Source organism: Gobio gobio (assembly GCF_949357685.1).
Source record: "Gobio gobio genome assembly, chromosome: 7".
Classification (NCBI taxonomy): Eukaryota; Metazoa; Chordata; class Actinopteri; order Cypriniformes; family Gobionidae; genus Gobio; species Gobio gobio.
This window is the reverse complement of record NC_137103.1, coordinates 31,026,389-31,052,754: the sequence shown is the minus strand read 5'-3', so window position 1 is coordinate 31,052,754 and position 26,366 is coordinate 31,026,389. Positions and strand designations below refer to the sequence as shown.

General features: G+C 36.1%; 2 protein-coding genes across 5 annotated transcripts in view; both read right to left on the bottom strand.

Annotated features, from left to right (window-relative positions):
• Window positions 1-1,694: 1,694 nt before the first annotated feature.
• On the bottom strand, window positions 1,695-13,191 carry tnfaip6 (tumor necrosis factor, alpha-induced protein 6). The gene is made up of 6 exons (XM_079821395.1): window positions 13,015-13,191; window positions 10,515-10,652; window positions 8,752-8,913; window positions 2,570-2,798; window positions 2,432-2,472; window positions 1,695-2,248 (listed from the first exon to the last, which is right to left on the bottom strand). Exons 1-6 carry the CDS (start codon window positions 13,136-13,138, stop codon window positions 2,127-2,129), a joined length of 816 nt encoding a protein of 271 aa, XP_079677521.1. The 5' UTR covers window positions 13,139-13,191; the 3' UTR covers window positions 1,695-2,126.
• Window positions 13,192-18,080: 4,889 nt separating this feature from the next.
• itgb5 (integrin, beta 5) overlaps window positions 18,081-26,366 on the bottom strand; it is a 44,068-nt gene continuing 35,782 nt past the window's right edge. For all 4 annotated transcript variants that reach the window (XM_079821275.1, XM_079821274.1, XM_079821276.1 and 1 more), the window contains 4 exons: window positions 25,322-25,422; window positions 21,417-21,536; window positions 21,089-21,255; window positions 18,081-19,895 (listed from right to left, as the gene is read on the bottom strand). In XM_079821275.1, the coding sequence (XP_079677401.1) occupies window positions 19,797-19,895; window positions 21,089-21,255; window positions 21,417-21,536; window positions 25,322-25,422 (487 nt within the window). In that variant the 3' untranslated portion in view covers window positions 18,081-19,796. The remainder of the gene's footprint in view (window positions 19,896-21,088; window positions 21,256-21,416; window positions 21,537-25,321; window positions 25,423-26,366) is intronic.

Sequence of the window (26,366 nt, the reverse complement as noted above, 5' to 3'; positions counted from 1 at the left end):
ATAGAACCTTTTTTTTTTAGAGTGTATGATTACGAGCCTTTTTTTTTAGAGTGTAGCTGAACCAAACCAGACAGTGATGGAAGTGCATAACACAGACTCAATGACAGCTGAGTAGAACTGAATCAGCAGCTCCTGTGGGAGGTTGAGCTTCCTCAGCTGACGAAGGAAGTATAGTCTCTGCTGGGCCTTTTTCACAATGGAGTCAGTGTGATTGTCCCACTTCAGGTTCTGAGAGACGGTAGTGCCCAGGAAGCTGAATGACTCCACTGCTTCCACAGTGCTGTTCATGATGGTGAGTTGGGGGAGAGCTGGGCTGTTCCTCCTGAAGTCCACTATCATCTCCATCGTTTTTGAGCGTGTTGAGCTCAAGGTTGTTATAACTGCACCAGACAGCCAGCTGTTCAAACTCCAGTCTGTAAGCAGACTCATCACCATTTTGGATGAGGCCGATGATAGTGGTGTCGTCTGCAAATTTCAGGAGCTCCACAGAGGGGTCTTTAGAAGTGCAGTCATTGACAGGGAGAAGAGCAGTGGGGAGAGAAAACACCCCTGGGGCGCCAGTGCTGGTTGTGAGAGTCCTGGATGTGAGTTTCCCCAGTCGTACTCGCTGCTGCCGGTCTGTCGGGAAGCTGGAGATCCACTGACAGATTGAGGATGGCATGGAGAGCTGGGTTAGTTTAGCTGAGAGAAGATCAGGCATGATAGTATTGAAGGCCGAACTGAAATCCACAAATAAGATCCTTGCATAAGTCCCAGGTCTGTCGAAATGTTGCAGGATATAATGCAGTCCCATGTTGACTGCATCATCCACAGACCTGTTTGCTCTGTAGGCAAATTGAAGAGGATCCAGCAAGGGTCCAGTGATGTCCTTCAGGTGGGCCAGAACCAGTCTTTCAAACGACTTCATGACCACAGACGTGAGAGGGACAGGTCTGTAGTCATTAAGTCCAGTGATTTTGGGTTTTTTGGGGACGGGAGTGATAGTGGAACATGAAGACTTCAGATGCAAAAGCCTCTAAATCCATCTGACGTTTTTCTTGAAAAGTAGCATTTTTGTCAGGCTTCTATGTATAGGTTTCTACCTAAGTACTGGTACTTTTGAATGGGCTGAGGCTGGGATTTAGTGGATTTGAAGTGAAAGTATTTTATGAACGTATACTATATGCGGAGAGCATTCACTCAGTATTGTAATCTCATTTTTGACCGAATTGGCTTTTATAGGCTTTTGCATCTGAACTCTTCACATTTGCTGCAGCGTTCAAAAACGTTGTATTGCCAAATACTGATTGTTTTGTTTTTCTATTAGTATTTAATCGTGTTATGTTGTGCTGAGCAGAGTTGCTAGTTATGAAGAATGTCCACAGGAACAAATTCTGCTTCAAGAGAAATGAAAATGTCATAATTTTCTCTTCCTAAACCTGTAAAACTTTATATGGCCTTGGCCTAAAAGATCTTATGACTAATGTTGGCAACAAAACAGCTTTGGTTACAATTAAATTATATGTATACCTACACACACACACACACACACACACACACACACACACACACACACACACACACACACACACACACACACACACACACACACACACACACACACACACACACACACACACACACACACACACACACACACACACACATACACACACACACACACACACACACACATACACACACAAGACATTTGTGAAAATATCGTCTTTTAATTCTTCTTATTCTTTTATACACAGAATAAAGAAAGTCATACAGGTTTGGAACATAAAAGCGAGTAAAAGATTACAGGATTTTCATGTTCAGGTAACTGTCCCATTAATAAAAGGTTTTCAACATTTTACATAAGTGTTTCTTCAGCTTCAGGCACTTTATAAGTCCGAGGGGTTTATTTCTTAAAACAAACAGATTTCAACTTATGTAATTTTGTTAAATGATGGTCACATAAAAACACTGTAAAACATTAAATACAATTTTGGACATTGTTACTAGACAAATTAAATAAACTAGTAAGAGTGTGAAAACTGTGTTTTATAAGAGTTTCTGAAATGTCCACAGGCCCACCTACATTTGTGATTATTATTAGCTTTAATATTGCACTGTGGTGTGATTGGTGTATTAAACAGTGGTTAAGAGAAGGTGTCAGCATGATGGTCAAAGAGCTGAGAGGAGTTCGCAGCGATGTACTGTAGCTGAAATCCTCCAGCCGTCACAGAAGAATCAGAGAGGAACTTCAGAGTCATGACGTTTCCTGAGCAAGAGACAATACAGAAACAAAGATACCATCTCTATTTGGATCTCTAGTTCCCTCTATATAAGATATTTGAATATCTTACCATAAAGAAGCTTGTATTTCTAACAAAATTATGCATTTAATGCATAACCCGAATGCAAGAGAAATACTTTTGAACTTAAAATGTCTGCAACAACATACCTGTACTTATGAAGTCATGTGGAAGTTCATCCCCACAGTATCTATCCAGAATAGACATGAATATATAATATTAATTTTTGGATTTTTAAAAATAATTGCTGAATTGTAATTTCTCAGCAAATGCTAGCTATTATTTACCTGCCAACAAAGCCTGAAATATCATCATAGCTGTCATAGATCTCCAGGTAATCACTGAGGCAAGCTGTGTCCTCCTCAATGTCAAAGTCTAGGAAGTGCAGGCGGATTCTCTGGCCGTAGCGCACACGAATGTGCCAGTAGCAAATCTGCTCGTCCTGGTATTCTTCTGGATAACCAGGAGAATCTAAAACCTTCTCCTGATCTGTGTGCACTCCTCCACACTCCTTTGCTGCAAAATCCGTACAACAGGTGTACAAATTATTACAAAAATAAATATCAATAAATTAAAAATCAAATGAACAAATACATATCAATAAATTTTAAATTGTTGTACATTTTCATTAGTTTGAATCATGTTTCATGTTTCAGCTCCACACATGGAGATGAATATCAGAAGTATATGCAGACGATGACAAATCCAAACTGTGTCTGTGGTTTGAGTGGGTTCCCAGAGACACACATCTGGTGCCCTGCCCTGAATGAGGCATTGACTGGAAACAGACTAAATGTTGACTAAAAAAATTGTATTCATTTATTATGCATGTGTTTATTTATTCATTAAAAAAGTAATTAATTAATTCATTGTATTGCATGAAACATCTAAGTATCTAAATTAAACTTTCAGGCAATGCTTTGTCAAACCATTATTCAAATATTCAAATTTTCTATATATACGGTTTCATCAGATTCAGTCAGGTCATAATGACTCCTTATACAGTATGATCAATGGAGCTTACTTTGAATACCATATCTAAAAGACAGAAATATGTCCATGCCAACATCTTTCCCTGGACATCTCAACCTGAAAGTCTGCGGTCACCGTTTACTTTGACTTTGAGATCACTGATGACTCAAGCTCTCCAAAGGGAGAATTTCTTTCATTAGCTCATTATGAAACGGGAGAAAAGAGCCAGCTAGAAACTCAGCGGGGTCTCTGGTAAAACATTACCACACCTTGTAAAACTTTCACGGGGCTTCGTTTAGATTATTCACGGTGAGAAACATTTTTCATTAGACTCTTCCATATTCACACAAGAGAAAACAGCCAGAGAAAACAACCATTTCACATCTAGGGCATTTTTTCTGCATGTACCTTATGTGACCTTTTCCAAGGCCATCACCTTTTCCCCTCAATGTTTCGTCATGATTGTCTGTGTCCAGACCACAAGTTATCCCACCCTTATAGTTTAGAGACCAATGAAAGTCTGAATAATAGGGTCATCCCGTGTTAACTCAACCAGAGGTCCCCGGCTCAACCTTTGGATTTAGTTTTTTGCCTTATTTTTTCATGTAGAAAGACAAACATAAATAGTGATGAAAGCCAAAATATTAAATGTCACAGATATTTAGTAATCCGCTGTTTTGTAGAAGGGGGTCAAAACAACAATTTTCACCTGAGATTTGGAGCGTAAAAATGACTTAAGAAAGATGGCAGCATCGTTATTTCATTTTTACACAGAGATGGGTAGGTCTATTAGTAAAATCTGGTGACAATCTTTGTTTCATTATATGCCAACGGTGACTGTTCAAAAATGGCAAAACGCACTTCTTGTGTTTTTTGCCTCGAGTTTGCATGCCTGTCAAGAAGTATTAAAGATAGCTTAATATCCTTTTAGATTATGGTTCTTAACAAACTTTCCTTTTGGTGTTTTCAATTTTAAGGCCCTCAATTCTTAAATCCTAGCAATATGGAGATAGTAATGCGGCTCCATGAATAAATCGGTAAATTGTACACATTTTCAGTGGTCAAAAACCACATGTGGATCTCTTTGCATACAAATTACAGGGAGTGCAGAATTATTAGGCACGTTGATTTTCTGATCATATTTTTTTTCCAGGCACATTTGACCAATTCCAAACCACAGTAATCCTAATAACTACTATTGATTTAGTATTTAATAATGTATAAGTGATATATAATTGTTCATGAAGGCTGGAAATTAAAATCACCTTATATTGAGGTGTGCAGAATTATTAGGCATGTTTTCTTTTACAGATAAATTGAGCCAAAAAAGAGATTTAACTCCATCCTGAAGTCCATTTTGCAGAGATGGACTAAAAATGAACTCCCAAAACGTACTGCCAGATTCTGGAAGATGAATTCTTCAAACAGTGGTACTAGAGGATGTGGTGCTGGTCCTTCAAGAGTCACTCTTAACCTATCTGTCCATAAAGCCTATAAAAAAACCTTCTTCATGTATTTTACAACACTTCAGCTTGTGATTCTTATCTAGTGGGGGTCATTTTTTAGGATTCTTTACCTAACTGAAGTCTCTGAGATCCTGACACCTTGCACTTCTGGAGACTCCAGGTAGGTTGCAGCTTTGGAAAATGGTGGCGCTGGAGACTAAAGGGTTCCTGATGGTTTCACCCTTAATTCTTCACCTTAATTCTTAATTCTTTTGCAGTTAACAGGTGTCTTTTCTTCACCACCTGTTTTTGTCAGATCCTGCTGACCCAACGAGCATTTCACTGTCCAATGGTCATGCCTTAACTGCAATGTCTAGTATTGCATTAGTATTGCATCCTTCTCATGAGCATTTAATACTTTTATTAAATCTCTTTTTTGGCTCAATTTATCTGTAAAAGAAAACATGCCTAATAATTCTGCACACCTGAATATAAGGTGATTTTCATTTCCAGCCTTCATGAACAATTATATATCACTTATACATTATTAAATACTAAATCAATAGTAGTTATTAGGATTACTGTGGTTTGGAATTCGTCAAATGTGCCTGGAAAAAAAATATGATCAGAAAATCAACGTGCCTAATAATTCTGCACTCCCTGTATACTTTTTTTTTCTTTTAAAGAGGAATATCTGAAGAACAAATAATGTTGAAACTAGAAATGTATTTCGTGTTTTTCTATCAACTCAATTGCATAGAACATACCTGTCTGAATGCCATATGTATTGATTTTCCAAAGTCTGCATGCCTGTAACTCTAAAAGTATTCAGTAACACTTTACAATAAGGTTCATTAGCTAACATTAGTTAACTACATTAGTTAACATTAACTAATAATGAACTGCACTAATAAAGCATTTATTAATCTTTGTTAATGTTAATTTCAACATTTGCTAATCCATTATTAAAATCTTGTTAACATTAGTTAATGCACTGTGAACTAACATGAACAAACCATGAACAGCTGGATTTTTATTAACTAACGTTAACAAAAATGAACAAATACAGTAACAAATGTATTGCTCATGGTTATTTCATGTTAGTTAGAACATTAACTAATGTTAACTAATGAAACCTTATTGTAAAGTGTTACCAAGATATCTTAATATCCTTCTAGAGTCTCATTCTTAATAAACTTTATTTAGGGCCCTATAGTTCAGTCCCATATATGGGGATCTCAAAGAAGCTCCATGTTCAAATTGTTGAATTTTCAGTGATCGAAAACCAAATGTGGTTCACTTTGCACACAGCTGATACTAATTGCATTTAAAGAGGAATGTCTGAAGAATAAATAATGTTGAAACTAGAAATGTATCGTGTTTTCCTCTATCAAAAGAATTGCATAAAACATAACTCTCTGAGTACCAAAAATCTACTGAAAATTTTTAAGTTGACGCACATTAACTCCCTCTCAAAAGTGTATTTATAAGAATCTATATTTGAATCAGTTTTAGGGATATTTGGAAGATGAGATTTTGTTCATTTTAACAGCTTCTGAAGGATATTAAGATATCTCGAATACTTTTAGAGTTACAGGCATGAAAAATAAAATAATGCTGCTGCCATAATTTTAAAGTCATTTTTAAACCCCTGTAAATTGGCTCCAAATCTGAGGTGAAAATTGTAATTTTGACCCCCCTCTACAAAATAGTGGCTTACTCAGTATATATACATCTGTGACATTTAATATGTTTGGCTTTCATCACTATTTATGTCTTTCTACAGAATAAATATGAACAAAATAAAAAATTTGAGCCGGAGAAAGTTTCTGAAATTTGGTTGATTTGACACGGAATGACCCTATAAAGAAATTGTCTTTAACCTATGGAGATTGATAACACACTACCACGCTAATTCCTTTGTTTTAGTCCCAGTTAGGGATGTGTTTATCAAAAGCAATGTTAGCCAACTATGGTCGCAAGTTCCATCGTTATCGCCATAGTTCAACGAGTCTGTGTTTCTCGAAATCATAGTTCCAACGAACATTCGCAAATAGCATCGCAAAGATGTGTGTTTGGAACAACAGCTCTCTACCTGTGCTTATGCTGCCTTCACGTGCTATCGGAATTATCGTAAATACGAGTTTCCTATAGGTAAAAATTGCACATGAACGCCCTCTGATGTCGTGTTTACCACTGGGAAGTTCGGAAATAATTTTGATACCCCAATTCCCGAGATGGGCATGTCATAAACTTTGAACATGGTGCCGGGGAGAACTACTGCTGTGGCAGGTGTGGTTTTATTTCCCCCCCAAAACAGCTTGATCGTCTTGTCTTGACATTAATGCAGTGCATATTTACATGTACGAGTAATCATTTGAAGCGTATTGTATGTTTGATACACAGCGAAAATAGCCTGTAGAAATCTGGAATGTTTATATGGTTGTCAGTGCATATGATGTTGGTTTTAATAAGATTTTCCCAATAAATAGGCAAGAATAACCTGGTGTCCACCATGATTCCTGTTCATTCCGACAACAAAGCACTTGAATGCATCAAGCTCGTAATCACAACTTCTAAAGTGGGAATTAGGACATTTCCGATAGCACGTGAAGGCAGCATTAGAAGCATAGTTTCTTGTTTATATTAACAAGTGGACTTAAAGGGATATATCACCCAAAAATGAAAATCATCCCATAATTTACTCACCCTCAAGTCATCCTAGGTGTATATGACATTCTTCTTTCAGACGAATACAATCGGGAGGTATATAAAAAAATGTCTTGGCTCTTCCAAGCATTAAAATGGCAGTGAATATCCAAAATTTGAAGCTCAAAAAAAGTGCATCCATTCATTATAAAAGTAATCCATATATTTTTATTACAAAAACCCGTTGATTCGCTTCAGAAGGCCTCTATTAACCCCACATAGCCATGTGGAGCACTTTTATAATGGATGGATACACTATTTTTTGGGCTTAAAATTTTGGGCTGCCATTCACTGCCATTATAATGCTTGGAAGAGCCAGGAATTTTTTTTTATATAACTCTGATATATTGTATTTGTATTCGTCTGAAAGAACAATGTCATATACACCTAGGATGGCTTGAGGGTGAGTAAATCATGGGGTAATTTTCATTTTTGGGTGAACTATCCCTTTAATAAATCCTAATCTTGAGCAAAAAAGCAAGCTCTCATTCAGTACAATCTATGGGTACGTTTACACGACAACGATGTACTGGAAAACTTGTTCCTTTGTGTTCACCGTTTTCACAAATTCGAGTTTTTGTAGTTTACACAGAGATAATAACAGTATAGTTTTCAAAAACTTGCACTTTGAAACTCACTTTGCATTTTCAGACCCCCAACTGCCATTGTTGTGTAAATGGATGGTCAAAACTAATAAAAAGCTTTTCTTTACAAAGTGACATCACTAACTACTGGCCCGGCATGCATAAAACATTGTTTTTAGTCGTTTTTCGCCATATTGTGTGAAGGGGGATCGTTTTGACAACATTGTCGATCGTCTGTGCACGAAAAACACATCATTGTTGATGTGTAAACGTACCATTAGTTTGTCAAGAGATTGAGCACCATTTTTGAAGAGCGTGTATGTGCTCTAGTGTTTAAGAAGCCTAAGCCTATACTATGATTGAATCTGGAAATAAAGCAAAATAGAACAATATAAGTAAAATATAATAAAAATGGACTATTTTAATGATGTCTTTACTACCTTTCTGGGCCTTGAAAGTTGCAATGACGTTGATGCCTATGGTAGGGACAGAAATCTCTCGGATTTCATAAAAATTTTTTTCTTAATTTGTGTTCTGAAGATGAACGAAGGTCTTGGGGGTTTGGAACGACACGAGGCTGAGTAATTAATGACAGAATTTTAATTTTTGGGTGAACTAACCCTTTAAGAAGTGAATTACATCATTGTACAGGGTAGACACCCCTGGATCGTTTTCAAGGAAAATTTGACAAACCTATGATTTGTGTCCCTATCTGTTGATTGTACCCAGGATTGCCTAAATTCCACCGCTCAAACTCACCCTCAGGGTTGTAGCAGTAGACGTCCCACCTCTCACTTTTGTTGAGCCGGTATCCGTAATCAATGATTCCGACCTTCCCGAAGCCACAGTTGGCGCCAGGTTTAACAATCGGATAGCCCACACGTCCTTTGTCAAACCATCCAGCTGCACACACATGGAACCCTTTGGGAGAAAGACAATATCTGTTAGTATGAAACATCTTTATACTTTTCAAAATAATTGACATTGATATTAAATGATCTCAAATTAATTATAATGGATCAAATGTGATCAAATACAATATTAACAATGATCAATAATATTTAAAATAATATTTGTAATAATACATTACAAAATATATGTAAGATTAATTTGCATAATTTATTTTTCTTAATGTTGAAATTATTACATCTGCAGTATTTCACAAACAGATTCTATATTAGACTGAATATAAAATATTCTCCATAACAAAACTAATAATTGAAGGAAATCTGTCTTTTTTGAGGGTATAGAGAATAAAGGGCTCTTGTGCTCTGAGGAGCCATAGGCACCATTTGAAGGCTGCAAACAATGCTGAAAAAAATAAAGCAAAGCAGACTTCCTGCATAGATTGCCATAGGCCTGTACTAACCACAAAACATTGCATATCAGAGCTTGTGTCTGGATCAAATTTACTCTTACTGCTAAGAAAAGGGAGTCAAACTGCTCAGGCAACACATGACAATGACTTTTACAGTTAAACATAACACTGCGTGGCACTAGGGAATGTCCATTGCTTTGTCTATTTGATAAGTGCAAATATTTAATATATCTGACTGTGAGAACGTTGATTATCATTCTGCTTGCTGGAGGATTCAAGTGTGGTTTAACCCTCCGGTGCTCTTCGTCATTTCTGACCGGAAAATTTTCTGTTTTGAAATTTAAAAAATCACTGTTTCATCGGAATTATATGAAACTTGGTGACTTTTCTAGCATTAGGTATGTAAACACACAAAAAAAATTGGGGTCATGATTCGAGCATGCTCATTGGTCGTAAAAAAAATACTCCCACTTGTGCTCTTCGGTCAAAAATGACATCAGGACATGAATGGGAAATCTGCAAAAACACAAATTCACAGAAAAAATCTATATTTCTAACAACAAAAATATATATATATATAAAACTTTAAAATAAATAGCCTTTGAGATTCTTTAAATATATATTCAAATCCATCAACAACAAAAAAAATCATTAAATATGTTCAAAACAGAACAAGGAAATTCTTAAGCCTCTCCATAGAGACCTCTAGTGATTACACCCATGGTTGCATGATTGCCTAAATAATTCCAAAAGAGGGCGCTAATCCTAGTCTCTATTTTAACCTGAAATACTGCAATAAAAAAAAAAAAAATTAAATAGTTTTCGATGGCAAAAATAGACCATAATTATTGCATAAATATTAAAAAATACCATCAAATCATCTCAGAATACAAAATTAAAAAGAAAAAATATTATTGAATAAAAATAAATTGTATTGGTTTTACTGGGGTAGAGGAAGTTTAATTTTTAGGTGTCCGGTCACTTATGCATTGGAAGACAACCAATGCAACCCCTAAACGAAGAGCACCAGATTAAAGTTGTTTCTGATTGTTTACTTTTATACTATTCAATAAATCCTATTCAGTGTGATCCAAGTTACAGGACTTGCTCAACTTTCAACACTTTTGCCTTGGGCCAGACGGTCCCTCCCTTGCTGTTTCTTTTGGCATCTGATCCAAGAGAGATTTGTAAGTGTGATACAAACCAATTTGTCGAGCAGCCTCCAGTTGATCATACGTAGCAAGAGTTCCCCCCTCAAATTTGCACACAGCCTTGGCTTCCTTATATGTCAGCTGATATCTCCCTTTGCGAGATTCGCGGTGGTAAACTCCAGCTGCTTGCTCTGTAAGGAGAAAGTTGGCAACACTATCAGTTTCGTGGACTCATGTGAAGTTATCTGGGTCTGTTCAGTGTCTCAGAACAATGACTCTGCATGTCTACACAAATGTGTCAGAACTAAAACAAGAAAATTATTTTAGAGGATTTTAGCCAACATATATTTTACTGTGATTTTAGCCAACATATATATTTTACTGTGCAGGACATCCTGAATACATAAGGGAGAAATATGAACATCCAGTTGCTGTTGCTAAGATTACTAAACCAGATGAGGCATCTTTTTACCTCACAGAACATCATGCTGTTTAGTAGTTGTTTTTAAGCACGCATGCATAACCTTGAAGAAGTTAGATCCCGTCTCAAATGAGTTTTAAGCCAGTGATTTTACTGTGTTGGCCTCAAACATCAAGGTTTTCAGAAGACTGCAACCATTAGTGAACTCAAAACATGTCTCTGAGAAAAGCCCAAAATGGGAGACTCATTTGAAGAATGAATGAAGCAAAATCCTGTAGCTTGTTTAGCCCTAAGTGTTTTCAGATGTGTAGTAGGCCGAGTTGTCAAGCTATGCCACCATAAGTAACATTAGTTTTCAGCAGAGTTTCCAAAGATTTGAACTTCTGCTACTAGTTAGCGCGAGCATGGTGAAATACGTGCTCTGATTAACTAGATAAACTGTTAGTCAGAGCCCCACTGATAGGCCTATATTATAGCTCTATATAACTTATGTAGCCCGCCCCTTTTCAGCACTGGCTGCGCTCGTTGTGTTCTGTGTTGTAGGGGTGTTCAATTCCAGGTTTTTTAGAGTTGACTCCGACTCCCATCCTCGACTCTTTTACACTTATTAATGTGTTTATTCTTGATGTAAGTTTTTTATGATTTATGGTTAGTTTAATGATTATTAACCGATTCCTGTGCTGAAGTTGACCCCGACTCTGGGGCTATTAATTGACTCTTTTGGAGTCAACTCCCCATCACTACTGTGTTGTATTTCCACAGCATGAAGGTAAGATCTTACAGATTTATGAACGAACTGCTCGTTTTAAAATCTTCCCGGTCTATTTGTTTTGACATCCGCTTCAAACATTACAATGCTCATGATAACTTTATTTAACTACAGTAAGTAAATATAGTTCACGAGCTAATTACTTTTCAACCGTGGTGTCATAGAAATATACAGAGCTAAAACGGAAGTTCAAACACAAAATTCTAAAGATGGCTGCTCGCTTGTTTCTCTGGCGCATAAGGTCTATAGAGGCCTATATTATAGGTCAATGCAGAGCCAGCTTTTTCCTGATTCCTATACGCTAAAGAGCAAGTGAGGTTCGTCTGAGGTAACCATAATCAACATCACTTCCCTATTGCGATTTTCATGGCTATAAAGTTTCAGTTGTACTTCGATAAAACACAATAAGAAAGCTGATATAATTTTGTTTTCTAATACTTTATCATTATATTTAGGACCGACTAATTGTAAAGTTAATTCTCGAAAAGTCACTTCTAAAAATTTGAATAAAAAAAACAAAAACATCAGTTTTTTGAGTGTGGTTCCAGTCGTAGATAGCCTACTGTTTATCCCCCATAATTCGCACACTAACTATTTATTTAAATAGTTTAACCCAAATCACAGTTGGCTACAACTAAAACATTGGTAAATATTGGTTTTACTTGAGAAAAAAAGTGAAATGCTAGCCTACCCTGTTGAAAAAAATGGTTTGAGCTGGTTTATGCTGGTCCTTAGTTGGTCATGAGCTGGTTATAAGATGGTCCTGAGCTGAAGCTACTAGTTTCTTAGGGCCAGCTTAGGACCAGCACCTTGACCAGCTTAAACCAGCTCATGACCAGCTAAAGACCAGCTTAAACCAGCTCAAACCAGCTCCCATGCTTCAAAACATACCTAACCAGCATTTGCAGTTTTTTTCAACAGGGTATACAGCTATCAAATGTAAATTGTTCTTTCCTGTGTCTTGCAATCAAGCAACTCTAATCTACGGAGAAATGTCTGAGGTATTTGGATCATGTTGAAAGTGTTTTGAGGTGCCATGGGGTAATTTGCAGTACACAGTAACAGAATGAAGTCATTTCCATGCGTTTACAAGGTCCCTTCAGACTGGCTGCGCTGTCAGGCTTCACAGAGCCATAAATAAGCCTCTCATGTCCCAAAGCGAAATGCACACAACATGCAGTGTAGTTGTAGTAGCTATAAAACCCTTTAACATTAAATTAAAGATTTTGCTTTTTTTTTTAAATCCTTATGAGGGGAAAACAAGAAAGAAAATAAAAATTCGTTTTAAAATATTCACATGTCACGACCTATCACTGATTCTACTAAACACTGGATCAACCGTAGGAACAAGTGACATAAATACCCAGCCAGATAGAGTTGTGCAGTATTCCATTCTTGTAACCCCAAGCTTCAGTCTCCTCCAGGACAAATATAACAGCGAATACCGCCGTTAACACACGCATTTCTCCAACTCCGCAGCGGATCATACAGATGTTGGCGCAGCTGTCACGCAATGAACTGCACACATCATGCGCACGCCAAGTTTAAATGGTTTTCCTGCCCACTAGACTCCGTGTGGTCTGACGTGTGATTTCAGTAAACGATGACGATTGAGCGGAGGGCTGGATCGGGGAAGACCCCAGAGCAGAGACATATGCTAGTATAAGCTTATTATACGGATACTACTTTCTAATAAATACATGAATGGACTTTAAATATTGGTTTGCGTCCACTAAGAAAAATAGTCCATTACAACGTACAAAATAAATCCCACCATCAGCAAGACAAAGGTAAGATATTTAGCAACATTTAAATGCCAGAAGGCCTGTTTTTTTAATTAAAAACACGTGTGTGTGATGACACAAGAGCGTGAAGTAATCTGCAGTGTTGAAATTACTTTTTTCCACTTTAATTGAAACATTGTAACTTCTCTTCGTTTAGTTTAAGAAAACTCACAGCTTTAAATCACTAGGCTACAAGAAGAAATATTTGACCAAAATACAGTAGGCCTATGGCTTTAATTAACAAATTAATACATTTTCTTTTGTGTTTCAATATTTATAACACTTTAGTAAGGGGAACACATATTCACTTTCAACTACGACTTTTGCCCTTAAACTCCCAATTTACTGCTTATTATAATAGTTAGTAAAGTAGTTTTTGTAGCGTTTAAGTTTAGGTATTGGGTGAGATTAAGGGATGTAGAATAAGGCATTGATATGTGCTTTATAAGTACTAATAAACAGCCAATATCCTAGTAATATGTTAATAAGCAACTAATTAATAGCGAGAATTTAACCCTTAAATAGTGTTAAAACATAAAAATGTAGCCTAAATGTACAAAAGGTCAAAATAACAATAGCATATATATACCGTATATATATATATATATATATATATATATATATATATATATATATATATATATATATATATATATATATATATACACATACATACATACATACATACATACATACATACATACATACATACATACATACATACATACATACATACATACATACATACATACATACATACATACATACATACATACATATACATATTGTTTGAAATTGCATCATTGAGATCGGACCCAAACATAAAATGAAACTCAGCAGAAACAGACTGACAGAAACTCTTGAGTGACCTGACTCTTGTTTTGACTGAACAGCATTTATTCATTTTTTAAATGGAATATGGAACACAGACAATCAAGAGTAATTGCTAGCAGATTTCATCAAAATAACATTTGTCTGTTGTTCTTCGACTTAAATTTAAGAGGTGTCACCCACTCTGTTTTACAGCCCTGCCTACATGAATGTAAACTGGTTATTTCCATTCCCCCTTTCATGATTTCATGCCATACTGTAACCTGTAACACTGTCCAGCTCAATCTGTGGTTTAATACAAGACATTTCTAGTCTGTGAGTCTGAGATGGGCCCATACACACCCTGAAAGACAAGAAACTGCCAAAGAAAAGTTCAGCCGGGAACTCAGGACATTTATCTGTCTTAATAATGAGGTATATATTATTTATGATATTAATGTTGGATTGTATGCCATACTTTGTTATGAGGCTAGTGAAGAAATGATTAGATCACTCCATTGGATCATCATCAAACAGAAGTACGAACAGTGTAGTGCATTTAACTTGCTCTACTTAATTGTTTCCAGATTAACCGTTTACAGAGCTGGGCTTTAGTATGTGCATGTACTGAGAACACATAGAAAAAAAAGATCAGTTATATATGACTTGAATACTATCCTATGCTTGTTTGGTGAACTACACAGAAGTGACATACTGAACAAAGAAATGCATGTCAAAGCTGGTCTCAGTCTCCAGGTCACATGTAGCCATTGTGTCTCTGACCTGCTCAACCTCGCATTCTGGAAGAGAGAAGCAGAATTTCATACAATGACATGTAATTCCATGACCTAACATCCTGTTTGAGTCTACACCACACTGAGATGGTAGAAACCACAAAGACACACCAACCAATACACCCAAGCCCACATTCTACCTCACACACTCCAAATATATGAATCACTTAAAATCGACCCAAACCTTTAACATATGTCTTCTGAAGGAGACATGAGTTGGAATATAGCACAGTTGAATAGACTTTGATGTCAATAAATACATTTACTGTATCACAATTTGAATAAAGGTTGAGGCCTGTGGGACATGCACAATTACACTTCATCCAGTAGATGGTGATATAGGACAGAGCAGCACATTACTTCCATATTTCCTTCCATAAACGCACTAAAGATCCTTATTATTCCGTAAGAACATATTCTGTAAAATAGTTTTTTCCCCCTTGTTGTTTTGTTCAATTATGTTACAAAACTGTAGTATCACTGGTCACTATTTGGGTGATTTAAGCCATTTAGCCTTTGGTCAATCTTGTTCATTTTTTAAATCTAGATAAAACTAAATTAAATAAATCTGGACTGATATTAGTATTTGTGTGAATAGTCAATGTTACACAACAAATGATGTGAGTCTGACTTCCTTTTTGATCACAAAAGGCAGTACAAATATCCTTGACTGGATTCTGCTTACGGCAATGAAAGTACTGCCATAAAAAGGTGATTTATTGTCTTCATTGAGGGACCAATGAAATTTGGACCTGTGAATGAGTAATGCTATTGACAAAGATCAGACACGCAGGCATAAAGACAAAAGACTCTTAAATACCCACATGATTATGTATGGGTAAACATACTATGGCACCCATGTGAAAACACGCTCATGCCATGTTGCCCAAGAATCTGCACTAAGTGAGTAGGCCTCAGTTTACAAAAATGATTTGCATCACAAATTTGTGATACAAATTATGTTTGTAAACTGAGGCCTACTCACTAAGTGACTTACTTCACAGCGTACTGTGGCTCACACAAACTTCACTTTGAATCTAACAGAGTGGATGTAATTCCTTCACTGAACACAGACATTTAGTGAGTCAAAGAAACAGACTCAGTGGGTGAGTATCAGACCTCAGTGCTGCAGGACATAGGCTACCTTGCATTCCAGTAAAGCTTAATGCTGGCAGTTATCACATCTCGCTAGAAATGAAGGACATTGAAGGAAATGAAAGACGTTTGGCACATTTAGATAGCTTGATAACTGTGTGATGCATAATACTTCTTTTTATATACTGTTAAATTTTTGGAAATTTTTTTTGGAAAGAAATTAATATTTCTATTCAGTAAGGATTCATTCATGTGATCAAAAATGACAGTAAAGACTTTTGCAATTTATCATTTTGAACTTTCAATTAATCAAAGAATCCTAAAGAAAAATGTATCAGAAATGACAAAAATGAGCATAACTTTTGCTTAAAACTTTTCAAATTCTTAAGACCACGTATTTATTTGAACAAAATGAGAAATAAATTAAAGGAAAACAAGAGACTTCGCAATGAGGCAGAAGATCAGGCCTTCAAAGTCACATCTGTTGCTGTTCAGCTACTAAAGTCTCAGACGTTACTGAAACACACACAAACCTACTTTCCCTTCTTATGTTCAGAGCTGCTGTCCTCTCCCAGTGACATGACTTCACTTCTGTCTGAATGCTCTGGCTGTTGATACTGGCTCACAGCTCTGGAGGAAAACAGCATTCAGTTCATCAAACTCTGAGAACATGTGATTTATGTGCAAACCACAGGGTTGACATCCCAACAAGGAAGAACCACTGGAACTCCATTTGTATTTCTAAATGCAAACCCAAGTCTCAGCTCAAAATGCGAGCCATGGTTGTGTTGTGTGGCAAGAGAGCATGGAAATGGTGGCAGTGTGACCACATGGCGGTTACTTTTGATTGGGAGAAGGATTTAAATTTACAGTGCAGACTTTTACAGCAAATACAAAATGTAAATGTAAGACCCCTTCTCCTTACCATTGTTTGGATTGATAGTAGACCACCCACCAGACCTGGTAAAACACTCTTTAAGATGACTTAGGGACAAAATCACATGTGGTTTCACAGTAAATCAACACTGAAAGTGGTTTTCAACTAGGTTCAAAAGACGTGTGCACTTTCCCCATCACAAACACAGCTGCTCTCTATAACTGAACCAGAATCCTTTGACACGTCACCAAACACACACACACACACACAATGGCTGATTTATACTCCCAATCTTCTTCGCTGCAGGTAAAAAACCCTTTCTCTACCACATACACACCTTTGAAGCTCAAAACAAGCGGGTCATTTTATCTGACTCAGCAGAAATCACAGGAGAGTACGACAAATAAATGGTACCAATCAAACCTCAGCCAATTAAGCCCCTCCCCCACTCCAGGTGCATGGCCCTCTCACATCAAGGGCTTTTGTCACCTTGCTTGAGTCAGATTTTCCAGTCAGCTTACAGAAGGGTGGTTGTGTCATTCCCTGCTGTGCTGACATGTTTTGTTAGCTTCAAGCTAAAAAAAAAAAAAAAAAAAAGACCTTTAGACTGTAAGGATGTTTGAAAGTAGTAGTTCTTGTGTAGTTGAGCTACACTGTTTAGCTGTCTGTCCAATTATACATGACAAGCTGTAATTGAATATTTGAAGGAATAAACGTATATTGCATGTCACCTCTGTTTTCCAGAGCAAGCTCACAATGCCATGCTGGACAAAGCCGATATATACATTGCATCATCTAGGTCTGTTAGTCTGATTTTTGGAAGGTGGTAAGGTTGATAAATTTAGGTATTGGGTAGGATTAGGGGTGTAGATTATGGTCATGCTGAATAAAGCATTAACATGTGTTTTATAAGTACTAATAAACAGCCAATATCCTAGCAATATGCATTCTGATAAGAATATAAACTAGTTAATAGTGAGAATTGGACCCTAAACTAAAGTGTTGGCAAATATTGCTTTAGTCTGGTTGATAACAAACTATAAATGTAAATGTGTAAGAAAACAATGATGAGGATCTTGATGAAGAAGTTTATTGCAGTGTAGAAGTGACAAAGTACATGTAGCACCTTGGGTTAACCGGAGTCGGAATGAACCCAGAACATCCAAATCTCAAACCCTTTATCCCATAACAGTTTAACACCTCTAATGTAAGCGAAGTTGCTCCTGTTGTAACAGCTGTGGTCTGTATATTAATGAAGTCAAGACACTCCATTGTCTGAGATGGTTCTCAGGGTCCCTCGCCTGCTCCCATTCTACAACGGATGACCATTTGCTCATGACGTGATCCACTCAAATGGTGCAGAAGCAACAAAACTGTTGCATTTGTTCTTCTCTATGATAATTAAGCCATTTTGGGGAATGAGCATGAACAACCACCTATCTTTGAGTGGAACCTGTGTCAGGGTAGACTAATTTCTTACAGTGTATTTTGCGGCTGGTTTAAAGTCTGCATTAAACAGAATTTACGACAGTTTTTCTTCCCTATAGTAGTGGCAAAAATCAGAGTGAACGGCTTCTCGAACAAGAAAAAAAATGTAGGACGGGACTTGATTTCATCCATGGGGAATTTATTGGATAGTTGTGGTTTACTATTGATGTGATGTCATGTGAGTGACAGGTTGTCCTGCCCCAAACACGTCATCAGAGATAAAATGTCACTGCAAGAGGGAGGGGAAGTTATTTTGATTAAAGATTATAATGGGAAATTAATTTAAGAAATAATGATGCGCACATATATATTTATCACTTCTCTTGCAATGTCTTACATGTGACACAGCATTCTAAAAATGAGGCGCTCATGTTAAAATGAGTTCAACTTACACCTTTGTTTTGTACTTTTTGTGCTTTTGAATATACACAAACATGTCTCACATGACTATTGATATGGGTTCAATCTGAGAAGTTCTTACTGGCAGGTGGGTGTCCAGTGTCTAACTTTTTACTTGGTACTTGGTGATGGGATGGGTGTGGAGCTTCTACATGTTATCGTTCCAAAAAGAAACAAGACACTCTTATATTATCAGCAGGCAGTGTTATTGCATCACACTGTACAGTTGAAAATCACTATGAAAATGTGCAACATGTATTTCTTTCTTTACTTGATAAACCTCAACCTAATATGCAATGTGCAAAACAAGAGTTAAGAGAATTATTGCTCTGGTTATGTTAGTACCTATCTCTTCATTAAAGAGTTGATGTATAATTTAGCCTTTTGCTGTGTTCTATGCACACTTAGGGCTTCTGACTACTGTACATGTGCTAAATACATTTAATTCATGTAAAATGTGTAACGGCTGGGAAAGGCACACTGTTAAATATATACACTGGAAAAAGTCTCTTTGCCTATAAAACAATGCACAGTATATCCATCATAATGAGCAGGAGGTATGGTTAGAACTGGAGATAATTAGGAGTTATATTCAAGCAAGCGGTCCATGGCAGGTCAACGCCCATTGCTCATGAAGGTTTCTGGACAAGGCTGGTAAGCCCTGCCTCTCCAACTAGTCAAGCCAATCCTCTTCTCATATTCGGCATGTGTCCAACTGCTGCTCATCAATGTACGTTCATTACCCAACCGCATAAAGATCCGTTCCAATCCTCAGGAACCATCTACCTCCCCAAAAAGTTTGCAAAAGACCATAAAATTAGCTGTCTCTGTCCTCCACTGTAGTGCAGAGGCGCACTGGACAGGTCCTGCCATGTCCCCCAGTCCAAATGCAGGTTGATCAGTGGACTCCTCCATTGCATGACTTGATACTGTGCATATGGAAATCCGTCTCCATTGGATGAGATGGGATGGACTGTTTATAAACAGGATTAGATGCCTAGGAGGAAGACAAAGAGAGACGTACAGATGAGTAAATATGTCAGATGGGTTCATTGAAATGCACATGGTTAGGGGGCAGAGCGAACAGAGCCTTTGAACCACAGCCTTGGAATGATCATCATAACTGATCTGCACTCCCAGCTGACTGATGTTTTCCAAAAGGCCTCATGGTTTCAATCAAAGCCTAGTTGTTTTTGTTGTTGTGATTGCATACATTTGCCAGTTCAAGCTATTTACATTTTAAGTAACTTATAAACAGTGCTATATGAATGCATTAGACTGCAGCAACACTATCATTAATAAACAAATAAATAAATAAAATATTAGTGCTGTCACATCGATTAATTGCATCCAAAATAAAAGTTCATGTTTACATAATATATGTGTGTGTACTATATATATATATATGTATGTATATTATATATATGTATGTATATTATATATATGTATGTATATTATATATATATGTATGTATATTATGTATGTATGTATGTGTATATATATATATATATATATATATATATATATATATATATATATATATATATATATATATATATATATATATATATATATATATATATATATATATATATATATATATATATATATATATATATATATATATATATATATATATATATATATAATATACATACATATATATATATAATATACATATAATATACATACATATATATATATATAATATACATACATATATATATATATATATATATATATATATATATATATGTATGTATATTATATATATATATATGTATGTATATTATATGTATATTATATATATATATGTATGTATATTATATATATATATATATATATATATATATATATATATATATATATATATATATATATATATATATATATATATATATATGTGTGTGTACACACATGTATACACACGCATTTAATTCTTAAATATGTACATGAGAGAGTGTGTATTTATATATACATAATTATACATAGTACACGCTATATTATATTATGTAAACACAAACTTTAATTTCGAATGCGGTTAATCACGATTAATCGATTTGACAGCAGTATAAAATATACATCATACGCAAGTTGAGTATCGTGACAAGTATTTCTAAGTATATTTCACGCTGTTATGAATATCGCTATAATTTCCACCAAACTTAGTGCAGTAGATTGAGTTCTCACCATCTCATAACGCGCCCGTGAACGTGCACTTTGGAAGCGTGCAAACTCGCGGCGGTCGTGGACAGTGATGACCAGCTTCCAGAGAGCTAGCAGCACGATGCCCATTAACAAGATACTGCCAACAACTGCCAGAAGCACAGTCATGGCATTTGGGGCAACAGCACATTCTGTAAACACATAAAACACACAAATGCCCGGTCATCAACCTTCCCATTAGAAACAGTGTTTGCATCATAAATGGCAATGTAAATAAAAAAATTACTTTACTGACTTTCTTCTTTCATTGATTCAGAATGCAGTTCTTACAGAGGTAGTGCTAAATACTGACCTGGCTCTTTAAGAGCTGTGAGGACCGATTGGCCGTTGGCATGTTCGGAGTATGTGAACTTCATCACACAGTCGTTCTCGGTCTTATACACGCATTGAACGGTGTTGGGAGCATCAGTTTCTGAAATGGAGAGAGCAGTTAAAGTTCAATAAAACAGCTGTCCAAACTGTGGCTGAGGAAACAAACTGAGAAAGTAGAACATGTCGAGCCAATAGCATCATCTTGAAACGCTGAAATTATTTTTGGACCAGACCTTGCATTCCTCAACAAGGACCCATATTAATAAAAATGTTTTAAATGTTATCATAATTAAAATCCCCTACAGACAAGGAAGTCTCTCCCTTTCTTACAGTCATTTAACTATGGAGCCTCTTTCTGTAAAAGAGCAGGAAGTTTCCGGTATGCACATGTGGAGTCCATTAAGGAAGTCAGCTGACTCAAACGACAGAAAAATGTTGTGAAACATCAAATCCATAATGCCTTCTTTTACAAATAGGGGTGACATGGAAAGGCCTTAAAGAGTTCAAACGCATCCTGAATGTTTCACTGCAATATCTCAGAGAATGAACCCAGCATCAAATTGCTCAACCATAAACATTCATTCATGCATTCCTAGACATGTGTAAAAAATGCCCCCTGCAATAAAACCTATAATAAAAAACCTGGAGAAGTTCTCATAAACTTTATTAATAGCTTTCAAACTCTAATAAAACATTCATAATTACAAATAAATACAATAAAAAATATAATATAAAAATATAAATAAATAAAAACATCCACATATGACAAAAACTAAACACTTCATTCATTTTCTAAAGTGCTATTCTTTTTTAGTTTTTGCATTTTACATATTAGTGGTTTGAATTAATAGCAGGGTTGAGATTAAGCACAGTAAACACAGGCTTTCTCAGTGGGACACAGAACAGTGAGTGCTGCAGAGACGTCCAGACTCACATTCTCCAGATAATAACATAAACAGAGCTGGCCATAATACACCACAAACCGTGCTTCACCCAGCTGCGAGTAACACATTCATGACCTGGAAGCACAAACTGTGGTGCTCGACCAACAGAGTGTCCTGATGAGAGGGAAAACAGAACTCTATGAACTGAGCTTCTTCATGATTACAGTTGGATTCTGAAGTTAAGGAAGGCTGGCAGTTAGTGTGCATGTTGATAGAATTTTCCGATCTCATTACCCCCTTTGACCATCCCACGTATAAAATGGTGAAGGTTGAAAACATAAGTAAAAAAATAAACAACATGCACAACTGCTACCTATCATTTTTGTTTGTTTCACAGTAAAAGTAAATGAAACCTTATGCTCAAATGTGTTTCATCTTCGAATAAGATGCCATATTGAACCATTGAAGGTAGGAGTAGGCAATTGCGGGAGGCTAGCAATAGCAAGTTAGCTTTGAAAGCATGAGATCTAGTGATGTTTCATTTTGTGTTGACTGTGCATGCGCAACATCCCATATGTTCTGTACAGGAAACAGAATTGATTAGTTCATCTCTCGAGTCTTCGAGTTTGGGTCATTCGTTCATCAAGTCCCAGCCCCATAGGCAAGGCTATGCAGTCACCGGAAACAGAAAAGATTAATTCATCTCTCGAGTCTTCTCGTTCGTTCAAGTCCCCATAGGCTGAATGCAGAAACGGTTCATCTCTCGAGTCTCGTTCTTTTGCCACGTGACGTGACAGCAGTGTTGGTTACAGAAATTAGTTAATTCCTTTACAGTCTATGGTTAATTCACAACTTTCCTTACAAACAAGTGAGTAGTTTTTTTTAAATGTTTGTTTAGTTCAGTTTTTTAGCTAGTATAATTGATTTTCATATGAAGCCTGGACACATTGGGTTGTTCAGAACGGATAGGCATAACAAATGTTAATTGCACATATCTTCTGATGATTTTATAATAATAAATATATTACAATATGCAGTCCATAATACGACTGTAATGTTATGAGACACTGAACAGGGAAGCGGTCACATGAAAAAAGAACGAATGACTCGAGAGATTAACTAATCTTTTCCGGTGACTGCATAGCCTTGCCTATGGGGCTGGGACTTGATGAACGAATGACTCAAACCCGAAGACTCGAGAGATGAAATAATCAATTCTGTTTCCGGACGCATGTATTACATATGAGGCTGGCCCAGATCAGACATGATGATGGTCACGGAACTAACGGCTCATACCCAAGACACGAGAGCTGAACTAAACTTTTCAGGGAACAGACGTGTTTAAATGTGAAGTGACAAAGGAAAGAACGATTTGGATCGGGAGGTGAGGTAAACTAACAGACTGCATACATTGCCTGAAGACCCACCTTAAGCAATTAATTAATCTTTTCTCAAACTTTACTCAAAGTTTGGCCATGGCTGCATTAGCTTATAGTTTATTTTTTATTCCAAAAGTATTCCAATGTGTTGAAAAATGTAGCATGTAACATTTTAATTAGATTCTGCTGAAATGAACGAAATGACTTGAAAAAAGATTTGTTCATTTTGCTGAACGAGATTCAAAGATCCGAGTCAGTAAAATGATCCGAACTTCCCACTACTAATGAGATCACAGTCGTGAGTCGTGTGTGTGTGTCAAGACATTCATAGGTAGAGAATTCTCTTTTGTCTTATCACGCTTGAATGGTTTAAAAGCATTTGAATGAATAAGTGTGTGATCATATAAATGTAACGTTAACCAAAGGATGACAGAAAAAAAAGGGATGCTGCATTAATTGCATTAAATATTTTAACATTAAAATAAATTAAAACAATTAAAAAAACCTACATGCGTTAACGTTGACAGCACAAATTTAAACCACTTCTATTATTGATTGCTATCAGGATGTGAAGAAAGTGAACCAGTATTACATAAAAGTGTTCATTAAAAAAACCCTGCCTACCCTGCCTTTAACTGATACAAAAATAAATAATTCTGTGGTTTGTGAAATCCTGAAAAACTGACATTTTCTTCAGTTACCTGCTTGCTTTTTCTGCTTGGTCTATTATACCAGTGGTATGAAAATGACACTTAATTTCCTTCCTTGAGTAAACAAGCTTTAAATAACTTTTTGATAACTGGGTAAAGTTTAGTATGCCACTGATGAGTGGCAAATGAAGAAATTATTAATAATAATAAAAAAAAAAGTTATTTAGCTCAACTCTTTCCGTGCCATTGATGGAAATTTCTGAGACAGTGCTGCCTCACTGTTGACAGAATGTTTTCACTGTTATACAGTAGGGGGCGCTATTACATGTCTTCTGAAAGAGTTTTGAATCTCCTGATCAAAACATGTGGATAAGAGGCAGAAACAAGCAATATCATATGTAATCATATGCATATGTAAAATAACGCAACCATCAACATTAAACGGCATATAAATCAAAACGGCCTAATATTACTAAATTAAATGTGGAAGCTTTGGGGGTGTCACTGGACTCGATCTACTCCATCCATGTTTTGATCATCATTTTGAATCTGCATTTTTCTCAGCTTTTTGCTTAAAATGTAGCTTTTTTTTTATGAAACTTACCCACATTCAAGTGTTGATGAAAAAAAAAGAATGCATGAAGCTTGAATAGAAAGTTTTTTAGACAGTTTTTTCTTTTGATATATTGCATGTTTAGATATTCATACAACAAAATATTCTGGGGTCCATGAAATTGTGGTGAAAATGATCAAAAACGCTTGCACTAGCTGGCAACTTTACAAATAAAGACGCTGGCGGGAAAGAGTTAAACACTCCACCAAATCCACATATGTATTTTCTTTAGTCAGTTTGTCTCAGAGGAAAAAGTGTGTGTGCAGGGTGGAGAGATACAATGATAGAGAAGCCGCCCAAAACACTAGCCGAACTCTCAAACATCCTTCAATGTCAAGTGTTTCTGAGTGTGCACTCACTGAGGGTTTCGACAGTGATGATCTCATCCTTGCACATGCGCTGACAGGTCTGGTTATCGGCCAGTCTCCCTGTGTTAAAAAGATGGCACTCGATGCATTCCCTGAGGAGAAAATTTCAGAACAATCATTCAAACTATAACTAAAACAATACTAAAAAGTTTGACAAGGTCAATGATGAATGAAAGACATCTCAGACCCTGTCAGTCAGCTTTGATCAGTCTAATGGAGACCGTGTGTTAATGTATGCAATGTGAATAACATCTGATAAAGTAAGTTCCATCTTGTGGCATGCTTCCTAATGCCACAGAAATTATTAAAAGACTGTTCTGACAGTATAACCACAATATTTAAACATTATACATGTTAGCATAGGACTAGTGCAAAAATATGTTTATACTTGCTGTCTAGAGTCTTTGAGTTTTAAGCTCAGCAAATCAACAGTGGAGTAAGAACTCATGCTTTGTGAAAGAGAAACAAGGTCATAATCGCTTTTCAATGTAACATTAATAGTACAGATTCATTTTTGATATACATCATCGTACTTATACCCATGTTTAAAAGAACCTAGCAAATATTGATGTTCCATGCACTGCTGTTGTTCAAAAGTTTTGGAGTTTGGAGATTTCTTATTAATGTTTTTGAAAAGCCTCGTATGCTCATCAACTTCTGATCCAAAATACTGTAAAACAGTAATATTGTGAAATACTGTTCAAAAATACAATTCAAAATAACTATTTTCTATTTTAATATATTTATAATGTAATGTAGTACTCTATTGGCCAGATTTGGTCATCAAGAAACACTTATGATAGTCAATGTTGAAAACAGTTGTTCTGCTTTTTATTTTTGAGGAAACAGTGGTACATTTTTTTCAGGATTCTTTAATGAATAGAAAGTTCAAAATAACAGCATTTATTTGAATTGGAAATCTTTTGTAACATTACAAAAATCTTTTTTCACTATATATATATATATATATATATATATATATATATATATATATATATATATATATATACACCTTGACCAATTTGATTCATCCTTG